The following is a 20,621-nucleotide window of genomic DNA, read 5'->3' as shown; positions in this document are numbered from 1 at the left end:
GAAAGGGAGACAGAATCTGGAGCAGACTCCACACTCTGAGCAAGCTGTCAGCACAGAGCCTGACGTGGGGCTTGAACTCACAAACTGCGAGATCATAACCTGAGCCAAAGTTGGACGCTTAACCAATTGAGCCACCCAGGTGCCCAGTAAGACATTTTTTAGAGGTATATAATTAACTGTGGGATATTCTGCATGTGTTGTGAGTCAGGTAGTTGATTAGTGACAGATCCAGACATAGTAGGTTCTAGAGTAAGTCTGTAGAAGCTGTCTAACTTTCCTGGGCATTTGATGGGTTTTGGTCTGATTTTAGTACTACAGAGTTATTCTTTCCACTCATAATATTTATTACAGCTGAATTATATGCGAGGTAGGTGTCCAATGTAATGGCGGATAAACTGTTATAATCCTCAAGAAACTTGGGGAAAAGATTTAAACTTTAACAAAAGTATGATTCAGAAATGAGTGTTTCAAGAATTCCCAAGAAAGTGGGCTGAGATGGTTTAGTGGCTCATGCTGAGCTCTGAAGAATGTTTAGAAAAGGCAGAAATGTGGAAAGGAAAGTTATTTTATAATGAGTGTGAGAGTCTAACTACATAAAATAGAATGGGATTATGATCAGATTACCTGCCTAACTAGATAGAACAACGAATCTGCTGATGAGAATGGGAAATAAAATCAGATTATTATAGATTTTTGTGTCCACTGTTGACAATGGGAACTCTCTGGGAAAAATCTGAGGAAGATTATTTGAGCAGCGATATTTTGTTATGCATTTGTGCCACTTAGCCATACCCTATACTCTACTCTGTGTTATAGAGAACAATTTATTACTGCAACTTTCTTAGGTGAGAATAACAGTTTTGGCAACTTGATGTTTTTAGACCCTTCCCATGGCTGCTCTTTTAATATTTATAGAATCTAAGAGATTTATAATAATAGCCAAAGTATGGAAAGACCCCAAATGTCCATCAATGGGTGAATGGATAAAGAAGATATGGTATATATATTTATGATGGGGTATTACTCGGCAATCAAAAAGAATGAAATCTTTCCATTTGCAACTACGTGAATGGAACTAGAGGGTATTATGCTAAGTGAAATTAGTCAGAGAAAGACAAATATCATATGACGTCACTCATATGAGGACTTTAAGATATAAAACAGATGAACATAAGGGAAGGGAAACAAAAGTAATACAAAAACAGGGAGGGTGACAAAACATAAGACAAAACATAAGAGATTCTTAAATACAGAGAACAAACACAAGGTACTAGAGGGATTGGGGACGGGATGAGCTAAATGGGTAAGGGGCATTAAGGAATCTACTCCTAAAATCATTGTTGCACTATATGCTAACTAACTTGGATGTAAATTTAAAAATAAATAAATAAAAATACCAAAAAAAAAATCTAAAAGATTTAAAATATATATATATATTAGCAGCGGTGCCTAGGTGGCTGAGTTGGTTAAGCAGCCCACTATTGATCTTGGCTCAGGTCATGATCGCATAGTTCATGAGTTTGAGCCCTGCATCGGGCTCTGCACTGACAGTGTGGAGCTGGCTAGGGATTCTGTATCTCTGCTCCTCCCCTGCTCACATTCTCTCTCTCCCAAAGTAAATAAATAAACATTAAAAAAATATTAACATTTCTTGGAAGATTAATGGTATAAACTTTGGAAACCTCCCTTACTACTTAGAGGCAGTCATGTTCCTAATATCTAAAAATATATATATCTTGGGGCGCCTGGGTGGCTTAGTCGGTTAAGCGTCTGACTTCAGCTCGGGTCATGATCTCACAGTCTGTGAGTTCGAGCCCCGCGTTGGGCTCTGTGCTGACAGCTCAGAGCCTGGAGCCTGCTTCAGATTCTGTGTCTCCCTCTCTCTCTGCCCCTCCCTCTGGCTTTGCTTTGTTTGTTTGTTTCCATAAAATTATTAGCTTTGATGTCCTTGCTTTTGCCTCACAGCTTTCTTCTTATACGAAGTGCCAAACTAAAAAACAGTTTTATAAAAATACTAACGAGAGTGATGGAGTTGTAGGGATCACTTCTCATGTCACATATTTTACCCAATTAAGAATTTTGTAAATGGGGGTATCTGGCTGGCTCAGTCAGTAGACCATGTGACTCTTGATCTCAGGGTCATGAGTTCAAGTCCCACATTGGGTCTAGAGCTTACTTGGAAAAAAAAAAAAAGAACTCTGTAAATGGAAATTGTTACTATAACTTTTTTATGAATGGGGAAAATTGGAGGCATGCCTTCCACTTTAATCCATGGCAAAAAGTACTGAGTTCTTTTTATACTAGTAACTTTTGACCTAAGAGGAGGGACGTTTATGTTGATGATAAGTATATATCAGAAGTCTGTTGTCTTTCATACGGTCCTGCAAAATTCACATCTCATTCTTCCACGATTGTTGAAATGTTTTCCTTGACCTGTGGGAGGTATTTCCCACTCACTGAAGAGTCTCCATCAGGCCTACTCTAAGTGGGAGTTGGGGAGGGCAGGGAAAGGGACGAATAACACCTACAAGATAAGCCTCCCAAGAAAACTACTTTAAGCCTTTACCCCTCTCCTCAAATTCCCACATCCCTTTCTCCCTCTTCCTCATCATCTCACTTCTCAGTTCTCTTCTCCATAGTTCAGGATTCCCTGAGCTCTTTTTGCGGTTGTCCCCTTTGTCTCCTGCAGAAATAATCTGTCTCATTAACATTCCAAAGTGTTAGCACACGTGCCATTTAAAAGAAATTCTGTTTTATGTTTTCCTTTACCTGTCTTCCTATTTCTTGCCTTTTCTTGGTAGCAACATTTCTCAAAATCTCTCTACTCCCTTGTCTCCACTTCTTCACTTCTCATTCTTCACTGGGCACCCACTCCCCACCATAGCTGCTCTTGTCAAGATCACCCAGCACCTTCTTCTTGACAAACTCATTGGTCCATTCCTGGTTCCCATCTTATTTGAACTTTCAGCAGCCTTTGCCTCAGCTGATAAACTTTCTTCATTGAGCCCTTTGTTCACCTGATTGTTGATGAAGTCCTGGTTTTCCTCCAACCTCACTGGCTGCTCTTTGTCAGTGTCCTCTGCCTATGTCTCCTACCATTTCTATGAAAGATAAAATGGCCCAGGGTTTAGATCTTATCCCTCTTCTTTATCTGTACTCCCATTCAAGGTTGTGTCATCCTGTCTCATGGTCTTAAACTCTTTTTACATGGTAGTATCTTCTAAATGTATGTCTTTCTACTCCCCTTTTCATTTGGATTTTTAGCAGGCAAATCCTACCTAAAGCATTCCAAACTCTTAATTGTGGCCTTCAAGGCCCTTACCACCTGGCTCTCCCCCTTACCTGTGCAACTTCATTTGCTGCTGTTTTCTCTCCTTTGCTGCTTTAGCTCCTACCACATTCACCTTCTTACTAAACCTCTCTGCCAAGCTCTTTTCTATCTCAGAGCCTTAGCACTTGCTGTTCTCTTTGCCTAGAATTTTCTTTAGGCAGATCCTGGCATGGCTTGTTGCCTCACTCCAATGTAAAATGTGCTTCTTCAGAGGCTTCCTCTGACCAAGTAGGACCTAAAATAGTACCCTCTTAGCTATTATATTTTTCCTTCTTAGCATTTATCACTACTGTAAATCATATTTTGTTTCTCTCCTGCTGAAATGTGACCCATGACCCAAGGAAGGCATGTAATTCGTTGATCCATCCCTGTATCCCTAGAGTGTAGATCAATGCCAGCCTCATAGTAGACTCTGAACATATGTTTATTGAGTGAGTGCATAAATAAATGATTTTTTATATGTAAACATTGTTTTATATGTAAGCCATGTGATTATACCCTCAGTATTTTTGAATTCAAAGTCCAGAGTAATGTTTATTATAATAGAATGGTTAAACATAATAGAAAAATGGCTAGCTAGAGCCTGTTGTGTGGAATTTCCTTGAGTGATATATGGAGGGGCTCTTCTTGTTCCCTTTTCTGGAAATAAGTTGTGTTTTCTTGGCTCTTCCCATGCAGCTGAAGAATAAGTTCATGAAAAAACTTCCACGTGATGCAGAAGCCTCCAACGTGCTTGTTGGGGAGGTTGACTTCTTGGATACTCCTTTCATTGCCTTTGTTCGGCTCCAGCAGGCGGTCATGCTGGGTGCCCTGACTGAGGTCCCTGTGCCCACAAGGTAAGCTACTCCCTGACCTGCTGAGGTCCACAATGTGCTTATAGGGAAATCATGGCTAGATAATCAGTGGAATGAGGATACATCCAGAGCAGGCATATCGGAGAGGTTTAATCTGAAATGATGACTTAGCTCATCTTTCATGCTATCAAATTACTTGGCACTTGTATAGTAGTAATAATAACAATTATAATAACCAACTGGGCCATGTACTAGTTTATTCTTATGGATTAGTCATTTAATTCTCATAATATGTTTAAATTGTAAACTATGGGTATGTGTATTTTACAGATAAAGAAACTGAGTCTGAGAGTTTAAGTAACTTGTCTAGGGTCATACAGATGGTCAGTGATTCAGAGGTCAGAGTTGCTCTCATTTGCTCTATGTTTTATCAGAAAATTGACAATAGGTACATACATATATACATACATGTAAGTATATACGTGTATGTATACACATGAATATATAAAAATCATTAAGCTGCACACTTAAATTTGCACACTTTATTGTTATGTGTTATATACATTCTTATCCTAAAAGGAAGCATATTACAGTTAATTATGATCATGTACTCACTACACCACGCAGCACCTCAGAAGTCATCCAGTTTGTCTGCCTTGCTGCTGAGCTCGAGAGTTAGAAGGCTGATTTTCGGAGTGCAGTAGGTGAATAGAAGTTAATGCTTCACTTAAACTTGTGCTGAAGAAGAGTTTAAAGAGAAGCTTGTAATCTTTGACTTGACACCATAAAACTACCATATGAAGAGGAACTTTGTGGGGGGTGCTTTTTGTGGGTACAGGGCAAGGACAGGTGACTTTTCTCTTTTTAGGTTTCCTCAGGTGTGCAGGAAGGGTTGTGAATCCTCAGTGATCTCAGATGGTCTTGGCATGATAAACTGACAGAGACAAGGGGCTCCAGTTTGCTTTGAGCCAAGTTAGGAGGAAAATCAGAACATTTCCTTATGGCCTCCCCATTCATAGATTACAGGCTAGTTTTTCTTTCATACGGGTATTTTCTCCCTATTTTTATATTTCTTAGACACTATAGACCGGAATAATACTGGTCATTAGTAGGCAGTCATTGGACAAATGGCAGAGGGAAGGAGAAGATTGTAGCTTATTCAGTTGATGGGATTATCATGATTTGTGTTTTCTGTAACTTAGTTGTTCACTTGAAAACATTCCAGCAGAGCCTTGCAGTTCTATCTGAGCAATCACCTGGCGAACAGCTAGCTGACTCAGATCAGGGCTGACGTCCAGCTCTTGTGCTCCTATGGTTTTGTTTATGTCTCTGTGGAATGATTTTTACTGGGGCTTGAAAGAAAAAAAACATGCCAAGAAGTGTTAAATTGCTCTTGCATTTTCATTTTTCTTACTTTTCTTCTTTGGAGGCTACAAGTAAAAAATATTGTAGAGGGTTTTTTATTTAACAATAATACAAGTTCATCGAGTAGCAAATCGTGACTATTTGTGTATCCCTCTTATCATCTGCTCCTGTCTGGCATATTCTTTTCTTCTGTACAGGAGAGTGGTACTAGTCTAGAGGTGAAATACAGCATCATTTGAATTAACAAAGGGAGCCCGGCAATTCAAGGGAGTGTAATTCAATAATGTCATAAAACTATTTCAGGGCAATAGTCTGAACAATATATCCAAGCATATTAACATTTTTCCAGGAAATATTTTTATCCATTTGCTGTCCTCTGAACTGGTGCCTGCTATAATCAGTGCGTAGGGAGTCTCATTAGCCTTTTTGTGTATGAGTAATGTGGGGCCATTTACAATGGCTGCATCCTGTGAAATCCAATCAAGGAAATCCCACAAGGAATGTGGTAGTCGGTTGTGAAGAACTGCCCCGTACTCAGCCTTGTGCTTTAACGTGCTGCCTGTTGTACTGCAGGGAGACCCGAAATGTCTGTTGTGGTGTACATTTTGTAATGGTCATTTTTCCTTTAGAACGTTATGCTCTTATGTTTATTATTGCTATTATTGCTATTTATGATAAGTGGTATTAGTGCCATGCATCTTTTAGGAAGTGTGGGTCTCGCAGCTCTGTGACTGTAGTGCCCACAAGATTCAATACCCTCCTATCGGCTTAGCTTTCTGCTTTAGCTTTCTGCTTGCACCAGGGCTACAGCCAACTTAGTGGATGTTCTCTGCTTAGGAGTCCTTCTTGCCATCCATGTGAAAGCAAACGAACCATTCTTTTACTCTTTGCGACTTCGTAGGATGTGCTTATGATTTTCCTAGCATCTTGCATACACTTTGCTTGGTGTCATCTTATATCTGTCCGTACAGGCTGCTGCTCACTCCTATTTATGAGCTATGTAGGGGATAATAACTATTGTTATTCCCACTTGACAGTGGAGAGATGGAGGCAAAGGGAAGATTCATGATCAGTGCTAGAAATAGAACTGCAGATTTCTGACTCTGAAGCCGGGCTTTTAGGGAGAATCTAAGGAGCTATTTAGAATGGATTAGAACAAAATACTTTAGGGTTTTCCCATGAAGAGAAATCAAAACCCCTGATCAGTTTGTTCTTTTCTGATCTTGATTTTCACATTTAAGACAAGTAGTTATTCCATAAGTTCTAGTCCTCTAAAAATTTAGAATGTTTACCCTTTTCATATCACTGCAAGTTAGTATATATTTTATGTGATAAATGATGATTTGCCTTAAAGAGCAGTTTGTGCTTAATTATCAAAACGATAGAAAATCTCATAAGAGGGATTGGGACAATGGTCTAGCTAGTTCAATTCTGTCTTGCCCAGCACTCTAGTTGCTAGCTGCTATTTATCGTATGTAATGTGGTTGGTTGTGGTGGGTTTATGGTCTTCATGCATCTATTGTGGACGCTACAGTTCAGCCATAATTTCCAAAACTGCTAAATATGAATAATGGCTTATTTGATTCACTGCTGTTTTGAGAGCAGGGAGTAAAGGATTGGTACATGCTGAGTTTATTCTAGAAATAGCTGTGATATATCAGGAAGGACGGGGGGGAGGTGCACATCCTTTCTGCAAAGATTGAGTGGTTTAGGAAGGCTGGCTCTTCTTCTGATATTGTGCTCTGTTTCTGCCTATAATTATTTTGTGAATATGAGTACAGTCCATTGGTTCCGGACAGAGATCATCTGGTACTTATTTTTGTTATGGAGAATGCTAGAGGCATCCTCCCCAGGCATAATTAGGTATGTGAAAAAGCTCACAAGAGTAGAAGGGCCTCATGAAGATTCTTGAGACAGCTAGCACTAGTAGATTCTAACTATGACTTTATTTCTAGTTATGAGTGAATAAAAAGAACTCAGTAGCATAAATTAATTTCTTTTCCCCAGCTGTCAACATGGGCTGTGCCCTTCGAGCCACACAAATGTGGTGTTTACTCTAATTTGTTAATAAGGAAAAAAAGCTTCTGGTTAAAAATAACATCTGTCCATTGACAAAAAACAGCTTGGGTCATGAAAGGAGTTTTCAGTACATTATAAAAGCTGAGTTTGGCAAGATGTACTTCTGTCATAAAAGTTGTAACAGCTTTTGCTTCTTCAAGGGGTTCAAGGGGAAAGAACATGTTTCAGGCAGAGGGAACTTCAACTTGATGAGTTCTTCTGCAATCCTAGTTTTCTCATCTCCTTTTCAGTAATGCAGTCCAAAATCAGGGGCTTCTTCAGGGTTTCCGTCCCTACAGATGAAATTCTTGACCTGAGGTGATGTTTCCTGCTACTTGTAGATGGCCAGATTTCTTCTCTGTATCATTTTGAGAGCTTGAATTTACTGAATGGTTCCTGACTGGAGTAATGGGAAAGTTTAGCTGATATGTAACATTTTATTTCTATTGGGCACTTAATGATTTTCCACTAAAGAACAAATCAATATATATGTGTTAATAAATATTTGCATATTATATGTAATATATATGCATTTTTTAATAAAAAATACATTACCACAGAAAGAGAAATCATACCTTTATATCTAAGTTAGTGAAACAATATAATTCTCATATATTGGGTTTATTGCTCTAATGCATGTTATAGTCACTATTGGGCTGCTACTTCCATTCATTATTCGGTATTATTTAGCAGAGACTAGAGGAAATATTTACAGAAAATATATTCCCTCATCCCAGAGGGCTTGAGTTAGAGGCTCCATTACTTTCGGCTCTTGGGATGGTTACCCATCTCATCTGCCAAAGTTTATATTTGAGGACTACTAATAAATGAGAGTATTTGTCTCGCTTTCTAGCAAGATAGTGTTTTGTCTTTGTTGCCATATAGTCAGCCTGATAGTTCATGTGTCAGTTGGTAAGTGTGTATTTCCGTAATGTGTGTTTGTAAATTATAATCATGATGGAGATGCTACGGCAAGGTAGGAAGAGGTGCAGAGTGGGTCCAGAAAGATCTTAGGTATTATGTCTTACTGAAAAACTAATATTTAGACACATTAAAATAACAAAAAATGGCAAGTAAAGGAAACCATTATTTAAAAATGTGTGAATAAGTAAAGGATCCAGGTATTCGATATTTTCTCTTTCCGCACTGCATTCTCCCCCTTTGCCCAAAACTGTGTTCTTATTGTCTTGCCTGACAGCTGGCCATTGCTACACTGGCTAATAGGACTGGGCAATGTGACCAGTATTGTAGGTGTTCCTAAATGGGATTTCTGTTTTGCTTAGGTGGTTAGATATTTTTTGCATATGTTGCACTCAAATCTGTGATCATTCCCTTTAGCATAGTACATTTTACTGTCATTAAGAAGCATTTTATAATACTGTATGTAGGGGTGTATAATTTAGGTCCAACTTCAAAGGAAGAGAAGTTCTAGTATCAACTGAACTTCAATATTAGAATAACTAAATCCAATTTTAATAATCACTTCCTTCATACTTGAACAGACTTTCATGCCTGCTGATTGCTTTTGCTTTTTCATCTACCGTGATAATACTTGAAAGCGAGTGTGCCGCCTCATGCCAGAACTGGTTTCTAAGCAAATAAGTATTGAATGGTTTTATAGCTATTTTGATATGAAGTCTGAGTGTTCAGACTTTCAGATACCTTCTTACATTCTTGATTTCTGTTTTTGTTTTTTTTCTTTTCCTTTCCCCTTTGGACTGAATTTTATAATGAAAAAAAAATTTATTCAAGGGCTTTTTGGGACAGACCCTAACACTTTGAAGAGTACTTGCTGTCGGCCCATTTTTATTTAAAGTGAGGTATATAGATAAATAAGTATAAAATAAAATTGTATTAAGCAAATCCCATCCCGTCCCTGGTCCCATAAATTTTTACCTAAGATTTCTTGTCCCCAGCTAAGTATCCACAACATCTTACCCCAGGACGAGCCGTGAGAGTCATTGTGAGTTAGCTTTTCTCTGTTGAATTGTAACCCCATGTATAGGTTGGGCAGGTAATGTTAGGCACATTGCGTGTTGAAAATAACAGGAGGTGAGAAGGCCTATCTACTGTCTCTCATTTACTAGGCACGTCTTTGGCTCATCCACTGACCTCCTTGAGCCTCAGTATCCTCACCATTAAGCGGGAATAGGATACCTCTCCTTATTGCAAAAGGGTATGTGGCGTTTAAATGAGGTGATGAATATGAAATGTTTTGCAAACTTTAAAAAGCTGAGCACATGTGATGTGATTATTTTTATTGCCCTTATTGTCTCCATGTTAGGTAAGACAGGATTATAAGCAAGGCGGAGATGTATCCAGTGTTGCCTTTTATATATTTTTTCTTATTCACTTACTTACTGGGTTTCTTCCTCCCTAGTTGAGACATGAACCTAAGTGGGGATCAGCTCATTACTGCAAATTCCAGGACCTACTTACTGTGGAGCAGTGCGTGTACATTATCAAGAAAACAAGTTTGGGAAGGAAAATGAGGACACTCACAAAAGAATTTTAACTGTCCATGAAAGATGCTTTATTTCCAATTTCTCTCATAGTTTTCTTTCTTTACTTTGGCTGTCAGCATGTGGCTTACTTCTAGAGGACTTGGTTTTTGCTGACTTCCAGTCACTTCTGAGCAGAAATATTTCTTAAAAGTATGGAGAGGATCATTTGTCACTGTTCATATTGAGTAAGGAAAAGTCAGAGAAATCTGAAGATGTACTAAGTCTTTCTAGTTATTGTGCTAAATGGGTTTTCTCCACAGATTCTCAAAGTCAGTAGAAATGGAGATAGAAGAAAGTTTAGGAAAGAAAGATTGAATGACTCCTAAAGTGAAGTTTTCCTATTAAGTAAATAAACTTCTCAGGGTTTCCATGTTAAATTCTTCTTTGCCTCCAAAGAAACAACAATTTGTATTTCATGATAGTGTGAAAGAGTATCTTTCATATTACCATGAATATTACCTTTGTCTTAAAGATGAATTCTAGACCTCAGCTTTTGACAAATAGGATAAACGTGTCTCAGTGTTATGTACATTGACTTTGATGAAATGTGTTTTATAGCCTTTGCTTCTTTCCTCTTCCATTAGGTTCTTGTTCATTCTCTTAGGTCCTAAGGGGAAAGCCAAGTCCTATCATGAGATCGGCAGAGCCATTGCCACCCTGATGTCTGATGAGGTAGGGGATCTGGAACATGGTGATTTGTGAATGTCCCGCTTGTATAGTTTTCATACTATGAATTGGCTGTCACAATTTACTCAAGTCAGAGTATGTGGTCACCAGTCCTCTTTATGGCATAAGGTACACTCATTCATGGCAGATGCGCTGGTCTCGACACAGTTTTCAAAAAATAAATTTTATGTTGGAATAAAACATAATTTCCTTTCTTTTTCTAAGCATTTGCAATTCTTAAAAGAGATATATGTTAAATATTCTTTAAAAAGTTCAAATCACTGTATTAACTTAAACTTTACCTCTTAAAATGTTCAATATATTCATCCTGGGAGTTCAAGTGTCCTTATACCATATTGTTTCAGAAATAATGGGTTCTATAAAGTAATGCGTAATAAAATGGATCATGCATTTTTTCCTTAGGTATCAGAAAGTACCTGTTTTTATGGTCTTCTTATCTTGTGGGAAGGAATTACACACTTACTAAAATGCATTAGCAACTGTTACTGCAGAGTTTCTAGTGCTTTGGAATTATAACCTTACTCTCATAACAGCTTGAATGTTTTTCACACATTTTAGGTATGATGAAACCCTAAACTAGTCTCATAGTAGGAGAACTACAATTAGGATATGGGATCACTGATTTTCCTTCTGTGTCTTTCTAGCTTACTATTTTCCCAAATGTTTCACTTTTGCTTTATTACTTAATTTGTTAGCTTCTCCATGTGTTAAGTGAAGAATAGGGCATTTAGTTATGGAAGCTTTATTTGGTGATTACTCAGATGGTTACTTAATGTGGGACTGAGGGCATTTTTGATGTATAGCTATGCTGGCTTTTCCCCCTTGAGGCAACTAAGCATCTCAGGGGGCTCTTTTATTTATTTTCATGTGTTTACATTTTCTTTAAAAAAGAATCCTTCCTCCTAAGATGCAGTAATTAGAACTGCCTTAGGCTCTAAATGACAGAAAAATCTGATTTATAGTGGCTTAAATTATTTGGGGCTTATTTGGAGGTAGGCAGTTGCTAGAGTCGGTTTAACTTAACTGTTTCATGATCAATCAAGAGCCAAGGTTCTGGCTTTGTGGGCTTGAGAGGGCCGCTGCAGTCAGCTCCAGCCATCTCTTCTGTATTCAAGTTTGAGGAGGGGGAGGTTGAATACAGAAGGGGCGTGGAGCGGGGAGAGTTGGGAGACGGAGGGTGGGAATGTTAGCCGTATCAGTCTAACAGGTATTCTAAAGGTTTCTCAGACAGCTTTTTTCTTTCATCTCATTGGTCAAAACTGTCAATTCTTATCTGCAGGGGAGGCTGGAAAAGTGACCCTCTCTAGCGGCTAGAGCACCACAGATGAGATGCTGGCATTTGTAATGCCCTAATCTCAACCTCACACTCCCCCAGACCATTACATGTAATTTGTTTCATAGCTTTTCAAAATTCTTGTTGAGGAGAAGAGATTTACTAGCAATCTTTAAGAACAGGTAAGGATGTTGAACAGGAGCCATCTTCTGTCCTGGAGACTAAAGAATTTGACTGATGAGGTATGAAAGGCTTATGCGTAAAGGACTTTCAGATGGTCACCTAGGTTAGAAGAATGGAATGATTGGCAAAGAGGATTATGTAAATTCTGGAGCTCCTTCTTGGATATCTGTATAAAAGACATGAAGCATTTGCTGCCTTGGCTGGTTTAGTTATTGCCTTGCTAAAAGGTTAGACAGATGATCACCTGCTTAAAGCCCTTTGCTTTATGTGTTACCAGCATAACTTAGATTTTTCTTTTTTTAATAGCTAACATTATTTGTGTTCGAGAGCTGCAATGTTTGGGACTTAACCTGATCTTAATCCTCAGCTTGAACTTTTCCTTTTTGAATTACCAGCAATGGTTTGTCCCAGTCATTTTTATTTCAGAGAATGATTCTTTTGTATATTTCTCCAAACCATTTGCATCTGGCTTCCACAGCAACTGTATCAGCAATGGTACATGGCAGTGGGAGATGAAAGACAGTGTTGTTTTACAGTATTGATTAAAAAGACATATAAAAGAAACACAGCTGTTTTCTCATGCCTCTGCTTATATTCTCTGGGTTCAAAATCAGAATGCCAAAATAGTTTGGGATAAGCTGATAGGAAATATGAGAATATGATTATATTACACATATATGAAATAAATGTTAAAGTGGATTATAGATTGCCTTTCTGAGGCTCAACATGCTGTGAGGCATGTAGAGAGTTCTCTTGTTGGATCAGCATATCTCTTATTATTCTTTAGGTGTTCCATGACATTGCTTATAAAGCTAAAGACAGGCAGGACCTGATTGCTGGTATCGACGAGTTCCTCGATGAAGTCATTGTTCTTCCACCGGGGGAATGGGACCCAGCAATCAGGATAGAGCCTCCTAAGAGCCTTCCATCATCTGACAAAAGGTAAATTATCGGGCAATTGGGAGTTTTCATCCTTGAGAAGGAGGTTGTGCTCACAAAAGGAAATGGGGTCAGGTGACTGTCCTAATATTGTGTTTTTAGGTTCACATTTAACTTGATGTATTATCTCAAATGAATTACGTATGTACTTTGGTTTGACATTTCGTCGATGCTGTAAAATGAGTGTTATATGTTGTTATCTTCTTCAGTGATTGCAAATTAGAGATCTCAGATTATGATATTGGAATACATCATAGAGATTTTTAGGAGGATGTGTTGGGGACTTCCTGCACATGTAGAAGACTGGTTTACTCAAAACGAGTCCCTATAGATGTAAGAGGTTAAAAAATCGGGTGAGACCATTTGGAGAAGCCGTTTTCTGGAAATCTGTTGTTTTCCCGGTGAAACGGTTTCTGTCTTATACAGTATGCAACTTATTTAGCTTTTTATTCATCAGTCATTTGTCCTCCCTCTAAATACAACACTTTAAGAGTTGTCCGTTAGGGTGGTGGAAGGAAATGATCTTTCTCCCAAAGGGTTTTCAGTCCATCTCTTCGTTCGTCTCGTGCGTGGCACAGCTAAGAAGCAGATGAGTAAAAGAAACTGATATTCTCTTGGGCTCTGTTGTCTTGCTTAGAAAGAATATGTACTCAGGTGGAGAGAATGTTCAGATGAATGGGGACACACCTCACGACGGAGGCCACGGAGGAGGAGGAGGAGGACATGCGGATTGTGAAGAATTGCAGCGAACTGGACGGTAACTGATGGATTATTTGGCCATTCACGATGAGAATCTCCTTATTTTATTATTTTAAATATTTATTTTGAGAGAGAGAGAGAGGACATGCTTGCCTGTGCACACGAGCAGGGGAGGGGCAGAGAGGGAGGGAGAGAGAGAATCCCAAACAGGCTCTGCACTGTCATCACAGAGCTCTACGTGGGGCTGGGTCTCATGACCATGAGATCACGACCTGAGCGGAAATCAAGAGTCAGCTGCTCAACCGACTGAGCCACCCAGGCACCCAGATGAGGATCTCTTTAGATCTTAATTTCCCTTCATCTCCCTATCAGCATTTTACTCACTGATTTGTATACTTGTGCAGCCAACAGATACTTATATTGATTAATCACAGGCACTGGGGATGCAACAGTGAATTAAACAAAAACCCTTTGTCCTTTTGGGTTTTCCTTTGTAGTAGTGGGAGACAAGCAATGAGAAAATTAAGAAATGTGGTGATGGTTTAATGGGGGAAAACGAAAACAGAAATAGGGGGTTTTGTGATAGGGGAAAGACATTCCAATATAAAGAGTGAACTCAGAGAAGGCCTTACAGAAAAGTCCCACAGGAAAGCCCATGAGAAAAGTCCTGCAGGAGCTAGAGATAGACCAGCAGAAGTGAGGTAGGGGGAGGGGACAGCAGAGGGCCTGGTGTGTGCTGGGTTGGCATCCAGGCCATGAAGTGAGGGAGGAGGTGTTGGAGAGAAAGCCAGCGGGGTCTTCAGGTGGGTGTGAACCCGTGGCAGGAAGGTGGAGTCATGTGTTGTCTTCCCCATTTGGCTTTTGTGCGTCCCTCCCTTCTCTGTACATTTATTCATAAGTGGGCAACATGGTACAGAAATGAGGAACTCACAGGTCATGGTCTCCTTAGCCTGCCGTTGGGGATTCAGGATTCCCAGACTGCTTTTGTAAATCTCTTTTTATGATAATTCCTCCTTTTCTTTCCACTATTAGGTTCTCCATTTTGTTTTGTATTAAATAAAATTTTAAGTAGGATCCTGATTTTATGAAGATAGGACTTTTTTTTTAATGTTTTTTTTTTGAGAGAGAGAGAGAAGAGAGAGTGTGCAAGCAGGGGGAAGGGCAGAGAGACAGTGGGGAGGAGGACAGAGGACCACAAGCAGGCTCTGCGCTGACAGCACAGAGCCCGATATGGGGCTTGAACTCACAAATTGTGAGATCATGACCTGAGCCAAAGTCGAACACTTAAGCCACCCAGGAACCCGAAGATAGGACCTTTTAAGAACATTAAAGGTTTTTTTGAAAGCACAAAAGTATGTCTTTTTAAGATGTAATTGAATCTGAATAAAATGATTTCATTCTTCTGATGACCACTTGGGTTTCTCCCTGAAATTAAGGGGACATTTTTTCCCTCCCCCTTTTTTCTGAAAGAATAGAGAACATAAAACCTCCTCTCCCCCTATTTTTTCTGAACAGTTCTTTTTTTTTTTTAATTTTTTTTTTTCAACGTTTATTTTACTTTTGGGACAGAGAGAGACAGAGCATGAACGGGGGAGGGGCAGAGAGAGAGGGAGACACAGAATCAGAAACAGGCTCCAGGCTCTGAGCCATCAGCCCCGAGCCTGACGCGGGGCTCAAACTCACTGACCGCGAGATCGTGACCTGGCTGAAGTCGGACGCTTAACCGACTGCGCCACCCAGGCGCCCCTGAACAGTTCTTTACAAAGTACTTTTATTAGGAATATTCTTTTCCTTTTCTATAGATATGAGTTCTGGAATTCAGCTCTTTTACTTAATCAGACTGGAATTTAATTCTTGGATAGCTCACTTTTTCCCCAATGTGCTGTCTGCCCAGCACCACGCACAGCCCTACGCAGACCACGAAAACTGAAGTGGGGCACAGGATGCAGCGAGGGCCAGCAAGCCCACACACAGACAGACAGTCCCGATAAAGTGTGATAGCCCCATGGTGGAAATCTGAACTCTCTGAGGGAGGGGCCCACAGGCAGAAGGAAGGGTGTGCGTGGGGAAGGCTGAGACGTGAGGTTTGGTTGGGAGGGTAGTTTGACAGATGCATAACTAAGGCAGCTGACCTGCGAATGTGCGTAATGGGGCTACGCTTGCAGTGCTTTTCCACCGTATACCTGCATGGCTTTCCTCCTTCGTGCCTTCGGGACCTTATCCCAAAGTCACCGGTTCGGGAGGCCTGTTCTGGCCACTCTCATAGTTCAGCCATTGCTTCTCTAGCATTTCATAACCTTCTTCCCCACTTAATTTTTTCCCTTGATGTTTAGCACCATCCATTTTGCTTATATTGTCTGTCCCCCATATCGAAAGGAAAATCCCCGAGGGCAGGCGTCTTTGCCTGTATTGTTCACTGTTGTGTCGCCAGCACCTGGAGAAGTGCTGGGCATATCACAGGTGCACAGTAAACACTTGTGGAATGATGAATGGGGCTGGAAAGGAAACAATGCAAGATTATTAAAGGACTTCTATGCTCTGCTCATGGGTGTGATGTTTTTCTACAATGAGTGAGAAATTTTAATCCATCTACGCCATTCACTCTCATCTAAAACCCAACTGTTCTTTAGGGAATGCAACACCTAATTTAGGGACCAAAACAGAGACAGATAGAAGAAAATTTATTCTTCTACAGTTTTCCCATTTTCCCTTAAGTGGTTAAATAGAGCTTGTTGATTCAAACACTTTGACTGCAAATTCTTTGTGGTTGAATGAGTTACCCTTGGTTAATTTGATGACAAATTTATTTTACCTTGTCACGTGTTTGCTTTCTCCCTACCCAGGTTCTGTGGTGGACTCATTAAGGACATAAAGAGGAAAGCACCATTTTTTGCCAGTGATTTTTATGATGCTTTAAATATTCAGGCTCTTTCAGCAATTCTCTTCATTTATCTGGCAACTGTAACTAATGCTATCACTTTTGGAGGACTGCTTGGGGATGCCACTGACAACATGCAGGTGGGTCTGGTTTGGGGGAGACACAAATAGTACAGCCCAGATTGCCTTCCTCACCCCTACAGCTCAGCTAGAAGCAGATGGCCTTTCAGTTACTCAGCGTGATTTTCTTTCTTTTGCTGGATGCTGCATTTTACTTTGCTTCTGGCCTGCTGCTATATTTCCAGCATTTTAGTAATTACAAAAATAGCTCGATGAAATCTGGCTTGAGTCACAAGTGGGGAAAAGAAGGGAAGGAAATGAGGATATACAATTCCATTTGGGCAAAAGCATATCAGCTGCTTTAATTTTGTGCAGGGCACGGGGTTTAGATCTTCTACTACCTTGAATGTATGGGCCATATTCTGTTAAGCTTGATGATAACACTTTTTCTGGGAATGCATGATTACCTTCATTTTACACAAGAGCAAACAGTCATCAAAAAATTGAGGGATTTGCTTGAGGTTGGATTTGCATGTCTATCAGTAGGATTCAGCTTTAAGGGAATACAAGTTAAGAGTTGTTTCTCCTGTTCTTGAACCTGCCTGATCATAAAGCTGTAAAGACCCTGGCTTGACTTATTTTGTACAAACCATAGTCTGTTACTCTGCAGGTGCTGTTTGCCATCCTTTTGTATCAGTAACAGCTGACGTTTTAGTGGTACGAAAGATATTTTGGATGCCCTCTATCATTCAGAAAAATATGTACAAAGCTAAGAAAAAATAAGCATTGTGCTAGATGCTGAATACAGAGTAGTGAGTGAAGCCAGTATTCTTAGGAAAAGAACTAGATTCATTCCCTTTTCAAACTCTGTCCCTTCTACTTTAGTGCTTATTACTGATTAACCTATGTGACATTCATAAGTGCTGCCAGCCACCTTCTTAAAAAAAAACAAAACAAAACAAAAAACAAACCCAGCTGTTTCAAAAGATTGCTTTCTTCCACTTTTGTTTTCTTCTCTGTGCACATTCATGCTTTAGATTCTGCCTAAACACAAAAATGAAATGGAGATGATATATGACATCTATGTTGACCCAAGTAAAAAGGGAGAAATTGCTTCAAATAATTGTATGTAGTCTGTTAAGAGCACTTTTATCTTTTAGCCCTTATCTATTATTGCATAGCATATTAATCCAAAACTTAGAGGCTTGAAACAACCATTTCATTCTTCCCTTTCATGGTTTTGGTGGTTGACGGGCTTATCTGGAGTGGTTCTCTCTTTGGGCCTCACATGTTTGTAGCGAGGTAACAGCTGAGGTTGGAGTCCCCTGAAGGCTTCTTAAATGTTTATTTATTTTTGAAAGAGACAGTGGAGAGGGAAGGCAGAGAGAGAGGGACAGAGGATGCGAAGCAGGCTCTGTGCTGACAGTAGCTCCAGCACAGAGCCTGATGCGGGGCTCAAACTCACAAACCGCAAGATTATGACCTGAGCCGAAGTCAGATGCTCAACTGACTGGGCCACCCAGGTGCCCCTGAAGGCTTCTTTATTCACATGTCTCGTGCCTAGATTGGGATGTCTGGAACATTTGGGGACTGAGGACTCTGAACATGACTTTTGCACTTGGCTAGCTTGGCTTTCTTACAGACGGGGGCCATGATGACCTTTAAGAGCTCATGCCCTAATCAGAAGGGGGCAGGCACCGCTCAGCTTTGCTTATTCCTATATGAATATGCCCTCCGTATTACTTCATTTTCTGATTTTCAGAAAGAGGCTGAAAACTCAAATTCTTATGTGAAATCTAGTGATTTTTAAATATTTGCAACGAATTAACTTTTAAAAACTAACATTGTGCTGGCCAGAAAGCTCATATGTGTATGTTCCCAGCGAGAGACCTGCCATGTGGGGAAGAGAAACCAAGAGTGGTAGGACACAGAGATGAAGTATGTGAATAGGGTGTTCTTCCCTCTTTTCCTCGTTCATAAGGTAGGAATGAACGAAATAAACTGCAACAGTGATGTCAATAACAGGATTTTTATAAATCTGATCTGTATCCAAATAGGGCAGTTATTTTTCGTCCAGATGAGAGCATAGTGATAACTAAATCAGATCATTCAACAAAACCAGTAGAAAAGAAAGCACTGAGGAAGCACCATGAGGCCAGCACAAAGAACATAATACAGGCAGTCACGTTAGGAAAATAAAGCTGTGATTTGGGGACAGTGGCAAGAAAACCTCCTTCTGTTGTTCAGAGACTTTCTTGTGCAGATCATTTTTTAACACATAGTTTTCCATGGATTCTTTTCCTTGAAGTGGAGAAATTACAACACGTCCTATGTGTTAGTTTATTGCCTTTTTAAACTGAATTGAACCCCTTTTCAACCTCATAAGACTTAGCTTTAAATTAAAAAAAATTTTTTTTTACATTTATTCATTTCTGAAAGACAGAAAAAGACAGAGTGTGAACAGGGCAGGGGCAGAGAGAGAGAGGGAGACACAGAATCTGAATCAGGCTCCAGGCTATGAGCTGCCAGCAGAGAGCCCAACGAAGGGCTTGAACTCACAAACCATGAGATCATGACCTGAGCTGAAGTTGGTTGCTTAACCGACTGAGCCATGTAGGCACCCCAAGACTTAGCTGTAAAACGCAACATCTGAGATGAGGAAGAAGTCTGTTGAAGTCTATTGTTGATCCCTCCTAGGTGCATTAATTTCCATATGTGCAAGTTTTGGGAAAAGTAAAGGATTCTGTTGTGTGACACGTGTACTTATCATGGGTATTTGTTCTGTGATCATTGTCATGGGAAAGGCCTTCACGGTGGAGTAAGCAGTGTTCAGGATCCTGCAGACTTTAGGAGAAACAGAAAGGCTTTCAGCACATCAGGATGTTAGGTTGTCCACAAAAATGACCATTTGCTGGACGTCACTCCTAGGAGTTGACTTAATTCAAAGTACAAAATTCAAACCTAGGAGGACATTTGCTAGACATATTCTGCTTATTACAGATTTTGTAATCTCTTATTGATAATGTCATTGAAGCTGTGAACTCGATGTTTTAAAAGTCTTTGGAAATATTAAAGGGTATATTTTTCTGTCCCTTCTGAAATCTCTTTCCTTGAACAAATGTATTGGCAAAGAACTGCAATTTTGTACTCACAGAAGTCAGAGTGGGTGGCAGAAACACTGAAAAAGAATAGAAAATGAATGATTGTTAATATATATTTGTTGAACTGAATAGTCTATTATCTATTTCTTCTGGGCGAACTAATGCTATATAGTGAATGGATGCATAGATCTAAGTACTGGATTTATAGCTATAAAACAACCTGTCTGACTAACTAGTGCGCACGCACACACACACACACACACACACACACACACACACACAACTCAATAGTTTTATAGTAATTATCGTATTTACAGTTTTATAGTAATTTTACATATCCTAGTATTTTAATAGGAAACATTTTACCTGTAGTCATTGTACTAGGTTTTCTTATGATGATAGATGACTTAGGTTGATATTTCTGTTGGTTTTATCTCTTTTAAGGACGAGGGAGTAAGGTGATTTAATATGTTGAAAAGTATCTCAATACCGAAAGGACCCGTACTTGAACATACAGAAGTTTTGATGCTCTGAAGTAGAAATCTTGACTTGGCATTAGGACAACAAAATATTTTGTGGATTTGGTGCTAAGTCCCAGATCACTTCCCAGGCCCATGGCAGAGGTTGATTTATTCCTTTGCAAATATTTATGGGGTGTTTACTGTGTGGCAGACACTATTTTAAGTGCTGGGGATACAGATAAGTAGCCAAAATAGATAATAATCCCCATTCTGATGGTATTTACAGTCT

General features: G+C 39.6%; 1 protein-coding gene across 5 annotated transcripts in view; it reads left to right on the top strand.

The window, feature by feature from the left end:
- SLC4A4 (solute carrier family 4 member 4) overlaps nt 1-20,621 on the top strand; it is a 351,984-nt gene that overhangs the window by 229,432 nt on the left and 101,931 nt on the right. For all 5 annotated transcript variants that reach the window (XM_023253060.2, XM_019829398.3, XM_019829396.3 and 2 more), the window contains 5 exons: nt 4,010-4,167; nt 10,637-10,724; nt 12,983-13,137; nt 13,772-13,891; nt 16,677-16,851. In XM_023253060.2, the coding sequence (XP_023108828.1) occupies nt 4,010-4,167; nt 10,637-10,724; nt 12,983-13,137; nt 13,772-13,891; nt 16,677-16,851 (696 nt within the window). The remainder of the gene's footprint in view (nt 1-4,009; nt 4,168-10,636; nt 10,725-12,982; nt 13,138-13,771; nt 13,892-16,676; nt 16,852-20,621) is intronic.

Source organism: Felis catus, chromosome B1 (assembly GCF_018350175.1).
Source record: "Felis catus isolate Fca126 chromosome B1, F.catus_Fca126_mat1.0, whole genome shotgun sequence".
Classification (NCBI taxonomy): Eukaryota; Metazoa; Chordata; class Mammalia; order Carnivora; family Felidae; genus Felis; species Felis catus.
This window is presented reverse-complemented; position numbering and strand designations above follow the sequence as displayed.